The 19586-nt window shown below is 40.5% G+C and overlaps 2 protein-coding genes across 2 annotated transcripts in view; both read right to left on the reverse strand.

Moving 5' to 3' along the window:
• LOC308401874 (protein NLRC3-like) overlaps positions 1–19586 on the reverse strand; it is a 171752-nt gene that overhangs the window by 60971 nt on the left and 91195 nt on the right. The gene's annotated exons all lie outside the window — the stretch shown is intronic.
• LOC308401882 (ADP-ribosylation factor-related protein 1) lies at positions 1718–19216 on the reverse strand. The gene is made up of 7 exons (XM_080890338.1): positions 18867–19216; positions 17924–18011; positions 17511–17593; positions 7385–7466; positions 4761–4831; positions 4294–4394; positions 1718–3287 (listed from the first exon to the last, which is right to left on the reverse strand). Exons 1-7 carry the CDS (start codon positions 18975–18977, stop codon positions 3200–3202), a joined length of 624 nt encoding a protein of 207 aa, XP_080746464.1. The 5' UTR covers positions 18978–19216; the 3' UTR covers positions 1718–3199.

Genomic DNA, 19586 nt, shown 5'->3' on the forward strand with positions numbered 1-19586 from the left:
CTAAATATTAAATGTTAAATCTAAATCTAAATATTATATTTAAATCTAAATGTTAAATGTTAAATCTAAATCTAAATGTTAAATCTAAATGCTAAATGTTAAATCTAAATGTTTAGGCTAATATGCAAATTTATTGCACGGATCAATGGAAATACCAAAATAAAAGCTTCCCGAAAACCTCCGGTGCAAAATTGTGTCTGTTCTCCTCACTTCTCCCCGCCATGTTCTGCTTCACTTCTTGCCTACGAGCATGTCCAGCGATTTTGCTGGACATGTGCTGCAGCGATTGTGAAGTGGAGACTGCAGCTGCTAAGAGTGCATTACTGCTGAACCTTTGGATGGCCGACAAAACGGATCTTCTGATGTTTTCAGCTAAATCGCCGGACGTGCTTTCTCATGGTCCGTGCCGGGTTATGGCTGAATTCCAGTGGAATGACGTCCCACCATAATAGACGTTCCAGCCATGTGTTGCAGCCCTAAACCTAACCTTATCCCTAACTATAACTTTATTCCTAACCTTAACCATGGGGTGGGGTCCCTAACACAAAAAGACAAGAAGTCACATATATATAGAAAGACAAGCACAGAAAGGACGGGATGTCAAAAAAGACAGGGGGTGCCATTAAAAGACAAAGACAAACAAAGAGATGAAAGAAAACAAAGAGAAAACAAGTGAAAAACAAAGAGAAAAACAGTAAGAAAAATAGAATGTTTCACAAAAACTAAGAAAGAATTTTTCAAATGAAAACACAAATGGGTGGAGCTAACACAAGTATAGAAAGCCAAGGGAGGTAAACAGAAAGACAAAGACAAGACACACTGGGTCGGCCTGAAGAAGGCAAAAACATGCCGAAACGTTGCGAACGGCCCAGTGATGCTGGAGTGCACTAAAACCCTAGATAAGGGCAATTCTTTGAACCAGGGCAGGGATACCACCACCCAGCCCCATCAATGGCCCGTGCACCTTAATAACAGGTCTATTAACACAATGACAGTGAAGTTGAATTCTATTCTATTCTATTAGACTGCTTGGCGACATGAGACTGTGATAAACAGGGTCTTTAATGCAGACCTTTCAGAGATTGTAACTCATGTTTCTGCTGCTAGATGATAACAACAGGAGATGACCTTCGGGTCATGAAAGCCAGACAGGAGTGTGGGTGTAGATTATATCGCATATCTTGTCGGTGAAGCTTTAGATTTGCAGGAGGTTTCGCGCTGTGCACATCTCCTTTCCAGAGGGTTTTTTTGAATAAAGTGATTGAATATATTTTGAATACACTGAGTCAGCATCTTCTCTGTCCAGCGTGAGGACTAAAAGAATCAGGTTGATAGAAGTATTTTGATTTTTTTAAGCTGTAATGTAAAAACCCTGTAAAACAAAAAGCAAAGAAAGGTGATATTGAGATAGATGATATTGATTCTGATGGTGTTGAACCTTGCGATCATCAGCAATGAGAATCAACAATTATGACAGGAATAGCTGTGGTTCTTGAGCTAGTGACAAACAAATTTACCTTCACAGCTGTGAAGGTCAGTATGAGGACTGATAGGAAGCTGAATGTTAAACTATCCCAAATGACACATTATTTTTTTATTAAAATGAGAAATTTAGTAGAATCATCTATCATAAAGTATAAGTGACTGGCAGAAAAAGTGAATGACAAATATCTGCTTTGACATTGATTCGGCAGAGATTAGTAAGACTTCAGTGTCCTCACTTTATAAACCTCATATCGATTTATTAAATCATTTACAGTATTCCTGCAAACTGATGTTTGATCCTTTGGTGCTAGAGCTAAACCACATCCATGTATAAGAAACTATTACAAAAGTACTTTTTTCTTCTTTCAAGAGTTAGACCAAATTAATTTTATGCTCACATTACTGGGATTTTAAATTTACAGACTGGAAAAATCAAAAGTTCTTTGTCCCCATTTATTCATCAAGAATTCTTCTTTTTAATAGTCATGGGAATCTAAATGCATAGTGATAAAAAAAAATAATGCATGCAAAGATTTAAAAATCCCATGATCACAGTTAAAGTGGCACCTGAACAATTTGAACATGTTTGTCTAACTTAAATAAATGATAGTTATGGTATGAAATCAACACATAAAGCAGGGACCAGAAGAACAAACAGCACAGAGAAGTGCGTGGTCAGCTTCTCGAAGTCTTTGAAAGTCTTCAGCAGGAACATTATTCCCAAAGAAATGTCTGTCCAAACTCTTCCGTCATTTGACAACTGGGCCGTGATGTGGTAACTGTGAAGAGTTTATCATTCATGTAATTCTCTTTATCAAACTGACTACATCGATACACATTTGTACTGGAAGAGCAATAGTGTTTGCAAAAGATTCATATTTGTGGTTGTGTAGGATTGGTTTGTGCACTTATTTGACTCATTATTATCTCTATTGGTCAAGTTAGTTGCAACAAATAACTCTGAAATTGAAACAGCTGGAATTGAACCACAGGATGAAAGACTAAGGTTACAGCTAATGATATTTCAAAGTTTACCTGTGGGAACCAACTGGGCAATACTAGTATAGTACAGCTCTGTTTTTAACTGTGATACAGGCACATCACCAGCGGAGGATTAGGAATTGTTCATAAAAAGCCAATTCCTAAATTCCTAATGTCAGAAGTGGATGCTAACTTTACAGTGACTCTTTCCAAATGCTGAAAATTGTGTAAGGACAGCACGGATCAATAACTAATAATTCCTGTCTTATGCCTAATGACAAAAAAGAGAGACCAACCTAGCTAAATGTAAACTGTTTATATGTTAAAGGTTCTAATGATGGAATACTGCAGTATCGTTAAGTTCATCAAAAAAACACGGATCATTGTTTATTGAATCTGATAGTGTGAAAAAATAGCGCCCATCAATGCTTGTATATTTAATGCGTCAGTGTTCCTGTGCACTCAAAGTGCTCCATATAGACGCTGCAGCACTGATCCCAGCAAAAGTAAACGACACACCTTCAAAAAGTGTAGGCACAAACAGGCAGACGTCTGCTCACAGTACATCTGAATCTATGTTTGTTGATAAAAACATTATGATGAAGTCCAAAAAGCAGAAATCCAAAGAGTCACAGGAAACACAAGGTGAGAGTTATCAGCTCCAGGGCTTAACATATGGAATGTCCTCAAGGAGAAACTCGTCCAAAATCACAGTGGAAAGATGACAAACATCTTATGTGATGTCCTTCTGTCTCGGTGGCCGGTGAATGTTTCTGACCACACACTTCACCATCCACTCAATGCCTTCATTCACGCCGTCCCTGTACGGAACAAGCAGATTGTTTCATATTTCTTTTAACATCTACAGAGTGTGAAATTATTTAAGACTAACATTTCATTGAAAGCAATACAAAAACACATGAAACGGCATTTCCTAATATACGCTCATTTTGAATTTAATACTGCTGTAGCTGCTGCCCGGACCAACAGCAGCTACTTAGCAATGATCTGGCTAGAAAAAGGTGAGTCTTTGAAAAATGAAGATGGGCCAGTTCACCAGTCTGCAAGCAGACAACAGTAAACAACGAGGACTGAACTCAAAACGGTGCAAAATATTTCTTCACAGAAAGGACAAGGCTGAAAGCTCAACAGCTGGGATGTTACTTTAAAAACAGACAGAGTGGAAATCACTGCATCTGCTGAGAATTACTTGTGAAATCCACTGCATCCACTAATGTGACTTTAGACAAACAAAAACAAATGCTAATGTCTTCTCTGAGGCTCAAGCTCATTTAAGTTGGGTTGAGGAAAAGGAGGGCTGTGCAATCACATTCTGAAACATCCACCCTTGTTAAAAAAGGATGACCATCCATCTTACAGTTCAGAAGAATCTGTGATGGTGCAGTTTTCTATTGATCGTGGCACGAGGAACTTTGACCCCATTAATGCTGCTGGAAGTGCAAACCTGTCAACCATTAAAAACCTCTGGCACACTTTGAAAATGAAATGAAAACATTACAAAAAGGTCTTTTGACTATTTCCAATTAAATTTAGGGTTTTAATATTTGGAAATCACCACTTTGTGGTTGTTTTTGCATTTTAAGTGAAGGGACTGTAATTAAATGTGAGAAAACGTTTGATGCAATGTTATTATTTGAATTGTTGAAGGCAGTCCTTGTCTATTAACAGATGTGATCATAAACTTAAATTGATGCAAATTTGCATTCACTGTAATTGAATCAAATAAAAACACAATGCTACATTGCATCATGTGTGAGAGCAAGCTGTTGCAAACAAAGTCATCATTTAAAACTGTTGTAGTCTTACCCTGTGAGAGCAGTGCAAGGCTGGACTAAACAGTCTCTCTTGCCAATCTTTGGAGCACAGTCACTGAAGGTTGTTTTAATGTCGGGCACCGACAAACAGTTCTGAGAAAAAGAACATACACAAGACTGAAGGCAGTGACCAAGTTCAAGATTCTAGGTCATTATTGTCAACACACACACAGTGTACAGCGTCCCGAAATGCTGTTTCACCCCAACCACCTCAATGGTGTATTTATGAGAATATAAAAAATACATCTCCAAGAGATATAAAACTAGAAATTACAAATAAATAATAACTCGCTAAATTTGGGTAAAATTAAGAGATAAGAAGGTTCTATTACTAACTATATCTATGTCCAATACACAAAGATAGGACAGAGACAATACGAAGTGGATTGTGCAGTAGGTATTGAATACCAGTGCATGTGTAATGAATGAATGCTTGGTGTGAATAAAAAGTCCAGGTACCGGTACATCTTGCTTATTAGCCAGCACGAGGAGCGGAACGCCTTCCAGTGCCTCACTGCTGATCATTTTCTCTGGAAGAGAAGAGAGATCAATCACTGATTCAATAATACAGCACTCTGAGAAAGTACCTGCACCTTTTCTGATTCCTTCATTTCTCATCTCATATTCGTCACACATTTCAGATCTTCAAACTGATCGTAATATCAGACAGATTGTCCCTGCGTCTGTGTGGCTTCCTCCCACAGTCCAGAGACATTCACTTAGTGGAGTTAGGTTAACTGGTGAGTCTAAATTGTCCATAGGTGTAAATATGAGTGTGAACGGTTGTTTGTCTCTGCTGCTGGCACTCTGTCCATAGTGTTTCGCCCTATAGTAGCTTGGATAGGCTTGAAGTTCAGACTGCCCTTCTCTGTGCCAAGCTGGTCTGGACGAATGGAAGGCTCCGTAACATGTTTTGTCTCCAAATAATTAAACAGTTTATCCTTTGCACAGAATGCTCTGATGGTATTTTGTGACAATGGTGGGGAAATAACCTTGTGGGGATAGGTTAATTGATTAATCTAAATTGCCACTAGGTGTGAATGTGCGAGTGAATGTGAGTGTGAATGGTTGTCTGTCCCTATGTGTTAGCCCTGCGACAGACTGGCGACCTGTCCAGGGTGTACGCCGCCTCTCGCCCTATGACAGCTGGGATAGGCTCCAGCGCCCCCCGCGACCCTGAAAAGGATAAGCGGAAGCGAATGGATGGATGGATGGATGGATGGTGGGGAAATAACCTAAAATGATTTTATGCTTGTTATTCTTCTTTGCTAAAAGACATGCAGACTGCTGTTGCACTCTGCTTTGTTGTTTACGCCCCTGCAAAGTACAATTAAGGCCTAACAAAGACAACCTGAGTGTGTGTGTGTGTAATAGATTACGTCAACTATTAAAATCGTGGACAACTAATTTAATAGTCGACGTGTCGTTTGAAGCTTTGAAAGATCACAAAAGACGCAGGAATAAGTAGCAGGATTTAAGAGTGTAATAACGGACTGAAACAGAAGATGGCAGCACTGCATGTACAAGGATGCCAGCTGCCGTTAAACCCCGAAGAAGAAGAAGAAGTAGCTCTGTCCCAGAATTCATAGCGCAGCCCAGCTCAGTTTCCAACAATGGCGGCAGCTAGTTAGTTTTAATATTACTCTTATTATTCTTTCTGGGTCACAAAATAAACATTTAACATATTTTCAGGCGAGAATGTAGCTGTGTAAACCTCAAATATCTGCTCAGTTTATCAAGACACCACATATTTTCAAAAGCGCTCCGACGTTTTCGCAGACGTCTGTTACCCACTAGCTCGATAGCTAGCCGGGGGCAAGGTCACTAGAGCCGTGAGAACACCGGACTTCCGGCAAATCGTTTTCAAACCCCCCGCCGTCTTTCGCTACTCAGGTTAAACATGATATATGAGTCACTTAGATAACTTAAAAATGTTATTGTTTGTTATTGTTTTTCAGTATTTTATTTGTTCCTGAGTAAATCGGTTTGGCTGAGATTAAAGTTTTTACACTGAATAAACGTCAAGCAGACAGCTGATTATCAGAAGTGTGAGATGCTCGAGAATTTACTCCGGTGTCCTGTTATATTTTAGATAGCAAGGAGTTTATTAAACTTCACCGAAACAATCTGCAAATTTCATTAAAATTTAATAAACTATCATCTTGTCTTTATTTTTAGTTAGCACAGACCTTACACACTTAAAGCTGTAAGCTAATGATAGTTATATAAGAGCAGATGCTGCTGGTGCAATAAGCTGTACGTTTTACGTTCAATGGATGCATGCTCTGATTAGTCGACTAATCGCAAAAATAATCGGTGACTAGTCGACTATCAGAATAATCGTTTGTGGCAGCCCTAGTGTGTAAGGCCATATATTACAGACTTCCATAATAGGGCTTATATATACTGTGATGTTTATAGTAACCGTTATGACTGCATTTCTAGTTATAAGGTTTGGGTGGAAATGATCTCTTCACACAGGGACAGGTCGATCTGAATACCTTTTTAACCTTAATAAACAAAATCTTTTTTTATTTGACCTTATTTGGCCCTGAAGAAGAGTTCTGAGATCCAAAAACCTCAAATATAATAACCTATATGTGGCAATACAAACAACTGTAGCAAACAGCATAGTTTTGTCATTTTGACTTTCAGATTAATCTACTGATCTTGAAGGCGAGGTCAGAGATCAATATTTTTAATATTTATGCAGGACTTTCTATGTGTTATATTTTCTACTTGTGAGAATCACAGTTTATATGTTCTAAGGATTTTTGTCACTTTTTGAACAATAAATCATGAAGTTTACCTTAAAAGATATCGGTGCATGCAAGCCAAATTTTTATGGATCGTTAACATGACCCCACAGTTTTTATCAGAATTCACACAAACATTTTCAAACTATCATGAAGACAGACAGAAGGTCGAAGGCGCGCACAAACACTAGCAAAAACAAAACCTCCTTGGCGGAGGGATTAAGGGGCAAGTGCTTTGTCACAGCACTATGAATGTCAGAAGAAATATCAATGTTTCCATTTTTCCATTTGTTCAGTAAATAACACAGAGACAAGAAGGTTACTCACCAAAGGCCTCCTTTGATTCTGACAGACGCTCTTCATCAGTTGAATCTATCACATAGATGACTCCATGGGATTCAGCGTAGTACTAGATACAACCATGAAGAGGAAAACACGTCACAACATATATGTATATATATATACACACACACATATATATATATATATATATATATATATATATATATATATATATATATATATGTGTGTGTATATACATATATATATATATGTGTGTGTATATATATATATATATATTAGAGCTGGGCGATATGAGATTTTTTCATATCACGATATGTTTTTTTCATTTCAGGCGATAACGATATCTATCACGATATGAGCCAAATAACTATATTTGTAAGATTTAAATGTGCCGTTGCTCACAAGTAAAATGTGAAATAATCAGCAGCTTGTTTTTATTTAAATATTTATTTCCCATAATAAGTTCAACAGGGTAGATGTACTTAAGGAACATGAGACTTTTTCAGATAGATAAAGGCAAATATTGCAAACTACACAAAAGGCAGCCGCTAAAGCGTTTAAGTTTCAAAATAGAACAAACGAAACAGACTAAATTGTCAATTCCACTTAGAAACAAAATATTAATTCTAAAAATAAATCTTAGTTTGTTTTACAGAAGAACAGACAAAACTGACTAACTTTTGTCAATATCAAATAAACTGAGAACTAAAAGGAAATTCTCAATCTCTCCTTGTTGTATAGCTGAGCTTTTCAAACAGTTTTAACAGTTACTTTAGTCTGACAAAAGCCGAATGACGAATTAGCGCTTCCAGTCAGAGACTGAGGCTACGTCCACACGTACACGGGTATTTTTGAAAACGGAGATTTTCCGTTTCCGTTTTAAAAAATAATCCCGTCCACACATAAAGGCAGAAATGAAGGAAAACGCTGCTATGAACATGCCAAAGCAGCAGGTGGCGCTAGATTCCTAACCGTGCCGAAATGTTGGCCAATCAGAAGTCTAGAAGCCTCGGTGGGAAAAAGTAAACAAAGCTGGGGCATAGAAGCAGAACCGAGTCGTATGTGTGGAGGGACAGTAACTGTGTGTATATGTAAGCATTTAAACACTGCAGAGAGTAGAATTAACAGTATTGTAGAAATTCATTTCACTGAAACAATAACGTGGCGCACAGTGTGACGCATGCACCAGTTTATTGTATTTCCAGACTTGTTTTCGGCACAATTTACAGTGCACGCTACTCTGTTTTTTGTCAGACTTGAAATAGCCGAAATACCTTCACACTACGGAACTTCTATGGCTCTTCCGTTCGACAATCTCTCCGGCGTTGGAACCATCATCTGTTTTCTCTTCGGTCACGCTCGGTTGATTTTTCTAGTCGGCACACTCATTTCCTCCATTACCCGCTGGCTGCTTCCCAAACAAACACACGTGCGGCTTGGCACTTGTGCTGTATGTAGCAAGTCACGCGACGTGACGCAGCGGCTGTGATTGGTTCGGCTCTGCGCTACTGAATTTGGATTGGCTGACCTTTTTTTTTTTTTTTTTTTTTTTTTGAGGACAAGAGCGGCGAGGTCTATCGCGATAGCTTAATTTCTCTATCGAGTAAAAGTTATATCGCGATACATATCGTTATCGTTCTATCGCCCAGCTCTAATATATATATATATATATATATATATATATATATATATATATATATATATATATAGTGCCGTAGTGATCGATGTAGCGGTTCCCAATGACAGCAATATCAGGAAGAAGGAACACGAGAAGCTGGAGAAATACCAAGGGCTCAGAGAAGAGCTCGAGAGGATGTGGAGGGTGAAGGTAACGGTGGTCCCCGTGGTAATCGGAGCACTAGGTGCGGTGACTCCCAAGCTAGGCGAGTGGCTCCAGCAGATCCCGGGAATAACATCGGAGATCTCTGTCCAGAAGAGCGCAGTCCTGGGAACAGCTAAGATACTGCGCAGGACCCTCAAGCTCCCAGGCCTCTGGTAGAGGACCCGAGCTTGAAGGATAAACCGCCCGCAGGGGCGTGCTGGGTGTTTTTTTTTTATATATATATATATATATATATATATATATATATATATATATATATACCCAGTATTTTTCTCGCCAATGTCCGTTCTCTGGCAAACAAAATGGATGAGATACGGCTCTCCATCACTAACAACAGACGGATTATGGACTCAAATGTCATGTTTTTCACCGAAACATGGCTGAACAACAGCTGCCCGGACAATGCTATCGAGTTAGCAGGACGCCACACACACCGAGCCGACAGGCTAGCAGATGACTCCGGCAAGACCAGAGGTGGAGGTTTGTGCATTTATATTAACAATGCTTGGTGCATGAACTCCACTACTACTGAGAGTCACTGCTCACCTAATGCGGAGTTTTTAATGGTCAAATGCAGACCTTATTATCTCCCCAGAGAACTCACTTCAATCATACTCACTGCCGTGTATATCCCCCCGACGCTAATGCTAGGTTGGCCATGAAAGAACTTTCTGCAGCCATTAACAAACACCAGAATAAACACCCCGAGGCTGCTTTTATTGTTGCTGGCGACTTCAACCACACCAACTTAAAGACGGTCCTCCCCAGATTCCACCAACATGTCTCCTGCCACACCAGAGGAGACAAGACTTTAGACCATGTGTATTCCAACCTGGCTGGAGCCTACAAAGCCACACCCCTCCCCCACATTGGACAATCGGACCATCTCTCCCTGTTCCTCACACCTCGGTATTCACCACTCATCCAACGTGTGAAACCTGCTGTGAGGACAATTAAAGTGTGGCCAGAGGGGACAGACGCAGTGCTCCAGGACAGATTTAAAAACACAGACTGGAATATGTTCACCCACACAGACCTGGACCAGTACGCCTCATCTGTACTGGATTACATCTCCAAAACCACAGACAGTGTCACCACCCAGAAACGGATCACCATGTACCCCAACCAGAAGCCTTGGATGAACCGGGATGTTCGTCTCCTCCTGAAGGCCCGCAACACTGCCTTTAGGTCAGGAGATGCACACGCCTACAGTACAGCCAGGGCTAATCTAAAGAAGGGCATCAAAAAAGCCAAACACCATTACAAAAAGAAGGTAGAAGAACACTTCTCCAACTCCAACCCCCGACGCATGTGGCAAGGACTCCAGACCATCACAGACTACAGGACCACCAAACCCTCCCCCGCATCCTCTGATGTCTCCTTCCTCAACGAGCTCAACAACTTTTATGCTCGTTTTGAGCGAGGGAACCCCACAACCACAACCAAAGCAGACATGACGCCAGACCACCAACCTATGACTCTCTCCCCCACCGATGTAGGAGCGGTGCTGAGCAGGATCAATGTCCACAAGGCTGCAGGCCCTGATGGCATCCCCGGGCGTGTTCTCAGAGCGTGTTCTGGGGAGCTTGCAGGAGTGCTCACAGACATATTCAATCTGTCCTTGGCCCACGCTGTGGTACCGGCCTGCTTCAAATCCACCTCCATCGTCCCGATACCCAAAAACTCCAACCCATCTTGCCTCAATGATTACCGCCCAGTAGCACTCACCCCCATCATCACTAAGTGCTTAGAGCGACTGGTCCTAGCACACTTCAAATCCTGTCTCCCCCCCACCTTGGACCCCCACCAATTCGCATACCGCCGGAACAGGAGCACAGAGGATGCAGTCTCCATCGCAATGCACTCTGTCCTCTCACACCTGGACAACAACAACACCTACGCCAGAATGCTGTTTATAGACTTCAGTTCAGCATTCAATACAATCCACCCCTCACAACTCATCAGGAAACTGACAGACCTGGGTATCAGTTCCCTCATCTGCAAATGGTTACTGGACTTCCTGACCAACCGCCCCCAACATGTCCGGCTGGATAACCGCCGCTCATCTACCATCACAATGAACACCGGTGTACCACAAGGCTGTGTGATGAGCCCTTTCCTCTACTCCCTCTTCACCCACGACTGCAGACCTGCTGATGGTTCCAACACCATCATTAAGTTTGCAGATGACACCACGGTGATTGGCCTCATCAGTGACAACGATGAGGCCGCCTACAGGGAGGAGGTGGATCATCTGGCTGAGTGGTGCGACAGAAACAACCTGCTGCTTAACACCGAGAAGACCAAGGAGCTCATCGTGGACTACAGGAGGAATGCTGACCCACATCCACCCATCCACATTAAGGGGACGGCTGTGGAGCGTGTGAGCAGCTTCAAGTTCCTGGGAGTCCACATCTCCGAGGATCTCACCTGGACGACCAACTGCTCCAAGCTGGTCAAGAAGGCTCACCAGCGCCTCTTCTTCTTGAGGACTCTGAGGAAGAACCACCTGTCCTCAGACATCCTGGTGAACTTCTATCGCTGCACCATCGAGAGCATCCTGACCAACTGTATAACAGTCTGGTACGGGAACTGCTCTGCCTCGGACCGGAAGGCGTTGCAGAGGGTCGTGAAAACTGCCCAGCGCATCGCCGGAGCACCACTTCCTGCCATAAAAGACATCTACAGGAAGCGGTGTCTGAAAAGGGCTGGGAAAATCATCAAAGACCCCAGTCACCCATCACATGGACTCTTCACCCTCCTGCCCTCTGGGAGGCGCCACAGGAGCCTCCGGACTAAGACCACCAGGTACCGGAACAGCTTCTTCCCCACAGCTGTCAGACTCCTGAACTCTGCCTCCTGACATCTGACCCACGTTAACATATGGACTGAACATACACACACACCCACAATGGACAACTGTACCCTCAAACACACAATAATAACATGGACTGAACCACCACTCACAACCACTAGCACTTTATATAGCCTCTGTAGAAACTATCTACACCCTCACTTATCTTAACTGCACTACTGTATAGCTCTGTGTAAATAATCATTCTGTACATTCGATAATCTTTAATCCTACAACTGTTTACAACTTGCACAGTTCCCATTTCTGTATAGCTGTATATCCCAGATTCTGTAAAGTTATTTATTTCATATTCTGTATAGTTTTTCATATTTATATCCTGTTCATATCCTGTACATAGCTTGTACTCACTACAGCCTGTACATACTTATAGTTATAGAATATTCACAACATACTTCATACCGTGTACATTATAACATACCATAATAGACCCATTTCTGTAATATACTCACATATCTATATTATTGCTAATATATATTGTAATATATCTATATCACTAAAGCACTTCTGGATGGATGCAAACTGCATTTCGTTGCCCTGTACCTGTGCATGTGCAATGACAATAAAGTTGAATTCTATTCTATTCTATATATACACACACACACACACACACACACACACGCGCACACATATATACATATACATATATATATATATATACACATATATATATATATACACATATATACACATATATATATATATACACACACATATATATATATATATATATATATATATACACATATATTGAAATCGTGTTTGAATTTGCGCTTGTTTTTTTGCTTTCACTTTGCAATCGTGCGAACTGTGTATAGAGAGCGACAGCACTGATCTGTGAGTGATGATAATTTGTGCACCAATTCCTCTGACATCGTCTTATTAATCGTTAGCACATGATTCTCCTTATGCTGCTGAGAATATAGCCCAGAAGAAGCGGATAGTATAGCTTTTATTTTGGAAAGAGACATTTCTCTGTAATAAACTCTCTTTTCCAAAGATGAGTGATTCCTCAATCAGATACCGGAGCTAGCGATTTTTTTCAGTCGGGCTACCAAAATCTATCTCTGCCCTGCCCGTCGGGCTATTGTAGGAAGGAAAAATATATGTCAATGCTTTTGCATTCTTTCAGAAATGTAGCTGGGTAATTATGTCATTGGCATCGGTGAGCCACTGTCAATATGTGACATATTGAAATCGCGTTTGAATTTGCGCTTGTTTTTTTGCTTTCACTTTGCAATCGTGCGAACTGTGTATAGAGAGCGACAGCACTGATCTGTGAGTGATGATAATTTGTGCACCAATTCCTCTGACATCGTCTTATTAATCGTTAGCTTACTATGCAAACATGACAAGTGAAATCTCCCGCAGCTTAAACATGTGAGAGGTTTACACACAATAACAGAGAGGTTGCGCATTCGCTGTCAAAATAAAAAACAAGCACAAGGGTTAGGGTTAAATTTAAAAACTGTACTTTTGAGTTAAAACATATATTTATAATTTTAATAAATGACAATTTAAAAAGGCATGAACATTTTTTTTTGTATCGAAAAGATATCGAACCGTGACACCAAAGTATCGAACCGAACCGTGAGTTTTGTGTATCGTTGCGCCCCTAATATATATATATATATATATATATATATATATATATATATATATATATATCTGCGGTCTTAAAGAAGGCCCAACAGCGTCTCCACTTTCTGAGAATCCTCAGAAAAATGGACCTGAAGAAGGAGCTGCTGACCGTCTTCTACTGCTGCTCCATTGAAAGTGTGCTGACATATTGCATCGGTGTGCGGTTACAACAGGGCAATAGCCCTAATCAATGTAAATAGCTGACCTGACTGGATACCTCCCTGGACTTTTTTAGGGGGGAGGTAACAATGTTTAAAACAATAACAATAATATTTATATTTATAACAAGGTGCAATAATAATTAATGTGCAATAATAACAGTGTGCAATACACATACACGTATTCTTCTTTTTTATACTAAGTTAATATACTGTGTTGTTTGTTGCGTTGTGATGTGTCATATTGTGTCGTGTTGTGTTATATGTAGTGCCGACGTAGGACAGTTTTTCCAATTTCATTGTACTACTGTACTATGTATGACTGTGCAATGACAATAAAGAGTTATCTTATCTTATATAAATTCACGGTTCGGTTCGGTTCACTCATCTTTGGAAAAGAGTTCATTACAGAGAAATGGCTCTTTCCAAAATAAAAGCTATACTATATGCTTCTTCTGGGCTATATTCTCAGCAGCATATTAAACATATCAGGTCCCCATAAGGAGAATCATGTGCTAACGGCTGTCGTAGGCTACGTTCACACTGCAGGCGAAAGTGCATCAAATCCGATTTTTTTGACCCTATGCGACCTATATCCGATCATGGTGTGACAGTGTGAACGGCACAAATCCGATATTTTCAAATCCGATCTGGGTCACTTTCGTATGTGGTGCTGAATCCGATACATATCTGATGTTTTAGAAAGCGACTGCTGTTTGATGGTCATGTCGCATTAAATCCATCTTTTACGTCACTGACCCAAGACAGACTCCAATTATCAGCGCCGGAGAAGACATCGCAAGCGCTTCCTGGCCATCCAGTGTAGATGTTAGTGAAACTGTTGGGAAGACAACGTGAACATTTTATTTGTTCTGTATAATCTGCAGATTCTGACAGAACTCTGCAGCTATCCTTTGAAGCAGCGCTCCTCTAAAACAGCAATAAGGATCATTATTAGGTTATTTACATTATTATGTAAATAACAAAATAACTTAAAGCAAAAATTGGGAAACGTAAAGTCCGAAGTCTTTATATTAAGGCCATCAGTCAAACAATGCTGTTGGTCTGGGTCTAAACAGAGCGCGTTGTGTGTGACGTCTTCTTTTGCGCATGCGGGCCGCTTTGAGCGTTCACACTAGAGCGCGTTTGCTGTCGCATTTTATTTGTAGTGTGAACGAGCAGACAAAAAAATCGGATTTGATCAAAAAATCGGAATTGAGCATCAAGACCTGCAGTGTGAACGTAGCCTAAATGACTCGGGTAAAGTTTGTAGAATGCATGCTTGTTGTTTTTGTCTGCTTCCACCTGTCTTTGCACTAGGATGATGTCGGCGTAAATGTGCAGTCGTATTCGTTGTGTTCCCACTAGTGCTGTCAGCGTTAATCTGAAATGACGTTAACGCCACAACACGGCAAAGTTAACGAGCTACCGCGGATCGCCACGTGTGTGGGGCTGGACGGTGTCAACACGTTAACGAGCAAACTGCGCTAACGCACTAGTTCCCACCCATGTAATTGAGCATTACGTGGCACATCCGACATACTGTTTTACTTTTGTCCATGACGCGCTTACCTTCAGGGTCATACGTCACATGAAGACCAAAATAGTTCCAAAGGCCAGATCTGAATGAGGGTGGGGGAGGTTCAATTTGCCATGTTGCAACGAGCTTAGCTTCTGTCTGCTAGCTTGCGCTGCGCTCAGTGGATCTGCGCTCGACAGTGCAGCCTAGGCGGAGTAGTCGAACGCAGATCCACTGAGCTCTCAACACAGACAGCATCTTCAGAAGAAAAGTTGATAAAAATAAATTAAAAATTTTGTATTGTTCGATACATATGCGTACCGAACCGAAAGCACTGTATCGAACGGTTCAATATCGATACGAGTATCGTTGCACCCCTAATATATGTTTATTTGGGTTGGTGGTTGTATTCCTGAAAGTACTGCTATACTGCAGTTAGCAAAAGCCCATTTCAGAAGAGCAATTCACTGCAGTAATTGGCAAGTAATTTAAAGACCCATATTTATTTTACACAACAGGACAAAAACAACATGTCAAATTCTAAAATTAAGAATTTCATCAAAATGTAACAAGTTTGTACACTTCCAGCTCTGTGTTTGGGACTTTGTAGTTCTTCAATGTATGTTTCGGCTAATTGTCGTGTTGGAAGATAAATCAACAACCGAATGTTGCTGCTGACTGCTTTAACCTCCTAGGACCTGGCGTCCACATATGTGGACATCACATTTTGGGTTATTTAGATCAAAATACTCAATTATGCTCTACAAGGGCCTGATGTCCACTCACGAGGACATTATCCTGCTACTGTTCTATCAATTTTTAAACGAATATCCTCATATGTAGCTCTTATTTTTCTAAAGATCTGGTAATCCTTTGTATTTATGTTCATCGGGCCCCAATATGCCCAACTATCAAAGAGAAATTAAAAATGCATGCCGTGGAAGAGTTTGGGTCTTAGGAGGTTAAGTTTACTTTCAAAATCTTCCTCCTTTCTTCATGATCCCTTTCACCTTGATGAGATTTCCAGTTCTAGACACTCTGAAGCATCCCCACACCTTAATACTCCCACCACTGTGTTTAAATGTGGTGTTCTGTGGATTGTATACCTCTACCTTCTTCCTCCAAACATAAGCAGCATCTCTAAGGCCTAAGAGTAGTAGTTTCGTCTCACCTGACCACAGGTGATACTTTCAGTATGCATAATGTTTCTCCAAGTTATCCTTAGCATACTGTCTGGCTTCAAGGTGTCTCTTCTGCAGAAGTGGACTTTTTCTTGGTGTGCAACTTCACACTCCATTCCTGCGCAGGGTCTCAGTGATTGTCTTATTTGAGACTGCAATTCGTGACTTTGCTAAGTCATTTAGTGTCTTAACAGTTGTTCAAGGGTCTTTGGCACATCTCTCATTCATTTTCTTTCCAGAGTTTGAAATCTTTTGCTTCCTACTTCTGCAAGGCTTGTTCTGTACTGTTAAGCTCTCTTTGAATTTTTCTGTGATACTTCTGGCTCCAGTTCTTGAAACGTGGATATGCTATGGTCATTGTGTATACCCATCTCCTGCTTTGTGAGCACAACAACTTTTCTTCTCAAGTCTAAACTGATTTCTTTTGTTTCTGGCATGATGCTTTCTCAAGTGACAGCTTCAACCCTTGCCTGATATTTTAATACTCAGAATAAATTAGAACATAACCCTCTGTTTTAGCTGGATTTTACAAACTTTAAAGATAACAAAGTTAAAACACAACATTGGACACTAGTGATTCGTGTTTTGGCTCAATCAAAAAGTCAGATTTTAGGGTGCTAATAATATCAAACCTGGTAATATTTTTCTAAGAAATCTGTTATTCTGTTATTGTGTGTAAACAGAAAAACAATATGCTTTCGAAAGTATTAGCATGTGTAAAAAGGCTATGTTGAAAATCCCTTGAACAACTTGGAAAATGTTGACAAAAACTTCTGCCCTCTGCAGGTGGTAAAAGGTGTTGCCAAATATATCTGTGTGGCCTGTCCAGGTGCAGTCTATGTATGCTAAACACAGTGAAAATATTACATCTTCAAAAATAGAAATACTATCTATGTTAGTGTAGAGGATGTGAAAAATTCCTCTTTTTTAACTCACTTTATCCCACAGAGACTGCAGCTCCTCCTGACCTCCCAAATCCCAGAACATTAGACGAGCCTTGCCAACATCAATTGTGCCAACTGTAAAGGAAAGCAAGAGATTCCCAAAAATGTTATAGATCAGCAGTTTAAATCAAGAACGTTCTGTGAGCTAGAAAGAAAGGTAGCATTAGAACATGAAAGATTACATAATTGCATTGATTTGTCCTTTTCTATACCATAACGGTTAAAATATGAAATTACAATTAATTCCTGCAGTTACTCATCAAAAAAGAACTAATAATCATTTTTCATTGTTAAGCAGTAATTACACACTCAAAAAGCAAGCGATTCCTGCTACTTTGACAAGGCAGGAGAAAACTGTGAAGGAGGTCATGCTGAAGCAAGCCCAACACTGTTACATTCACTTACTGTTCAGGCCAACTGTAGTGGTGATCTTGGATAAAGTCATCCCCTTGTAATTCTTACTAAACTTTGTTTTGGTCTGTTCCAGGAAAGTCTACAGACACAGAAAATAAGAGTAACCATTAGACTGGTGAATTACTCAGGTGATGAGCACTGTGTAAGTATCTGTGCATGTGTAAAACAAAATTAGCTAAACTTCAGGCAGCTCATTTGCAGGTGGTGGCCACAGACCATCACGCTCTCTCTTTCTCCTGCCTGATTTTTTCACTTTTGCTAGTGTCCTTGTCTTTGACAGGATCAAGTGGGACAGTTCATTCAGGCAGTCTAACCCCTTTAGAGTGGCACATTCATAAGTGATTTCTTATTGTTTATGCTCCATTAATGGCCAGATTGATAACCGTCATTTACTTTAATTTTTTCACCCACTTATTTAGCTCAATCATCCAGGTAAGTTAATCCGTTCTGTAACTTGGGTTTTGTCCTATTTACTGTTCATGATTTCTTGAGACAAAGAGAGCGATAGACCACAAAGCTAACGTAAACAAGAGAACATAACACCGCTTTCAATAATAATAATAATAATGGATTGGATTTATATAGCGCTTTTCAAGGCACCCAAAGCGCTTTACAATGCCACTATTCATTCACTCTCACATTCACACACTGGTGGAGGCAAGCTACGGTTGTAGCCACAGCTGCCCTGGGGCAGACTGACAGAAGCGAGGCTGCCATATCGCGCCATCGGCCCCTCTGGCCAACACCAGTAGGCAAGTAGGGTAAAGTGTCTTGCCCAAGGACACAACGACCAGGACAGAGAGCCCAGGGATCGAACCGGCGACCTTCCGGTTACAGATGCGATTCCCAACCCCTTGAGCCACGGTATGCACATAGCCAATGCTATGTGCATAACCCAGTTAACCAATTATATAACACAACATCACTTTGATACCGTTTTTCCGGCGTTATCCAGTCCCAGGATCAAAACGCAGTATTCATCCTTCTGGAACATGTACTTATATAATCCAGATAATAAAGTGTACATCTTGAAAAAAGTAAACATAAACAAAAACGCGTCCGTGTTCGCTAGTCCTAATGTTGGCTAGGTAGCTTAGCTTAGCTATGAGGCTAAACAAGCAACACGCGCCACTGTGGCTTCATAATACTCCCACTAAACATGCCTGTGTGCGAGTAGGGGTAGAATAACATGTATGCACTCATAAAACAAGTCGGAAAGCCGTCGTTTAAAAGCACACTTCTACTATGATAGTCTGAACACAATGCTGTTTCTACGTGTCACGTATCTAGGAAGTGCCACTGTATGAATTATGGGAAATGAAGTACATATGGATTCTACCACATTACGTTAGGTGACGGTGTTTTAGATATAAAACTTCGTTTCCCAGGAGGAAGTTCGAAAGCGTGTTACATCATTTTAAAGAAAAACGCAACAAATATAGAATGAATTGATTTGTTCCAGTAGCTGTAGAAAGTTCAGAACCAGAGCGTTATTAAGTGAGTGCTGACAGTCTCAATAACTGTTTGTTTTTTAATGACGTTTCATCTCTCAGCCATTCAGAAGCGAGGACCTGCAAAGACAGTAAAACATTCTCTATTACAGCGTCAATTTACTTATATTAAACCCCTGACTTCATTCCTTCACCAAGCAGTA

Source organism: Rhamphochromis sp. 'chilingali' (assembly GCF_963969265.1).
Source record: "Rhamphochromis sp. 'chilingali' genome assembly, chromosome: 9".
NCBI lineage: Eukaryota > Metazoa > Chordata > Actinopteri > Cichliformes > Cichlidae > Rhamphochromis > Rhamphochromis sp. 'chilingali'.

Bases quoted from the DNA above. Each gene is read 5' to 3' on its own strand.
- LOC308401882 (XM_080890338.1), bottom strand. From the start codon at position 18,977: ATGTTTACTTTTTTCAAGATGTACACTTTATTATCTGGATTATATAAG. The intron at 18,012-18,866 runs GTATCAAAGTGA...CTGTGTCTGTAG, and splicing joins TGGATAACGCCGGAAAAACG to ACTTTCCTGGAACAGACCAA. The intron at 17,594-17,923 runs GTAAGTGAATGT...TTTCCTTTACAG, and splicing joins CACTACAGTTGGCCTGAACA to TTGGCACAATTGATGTTGGC.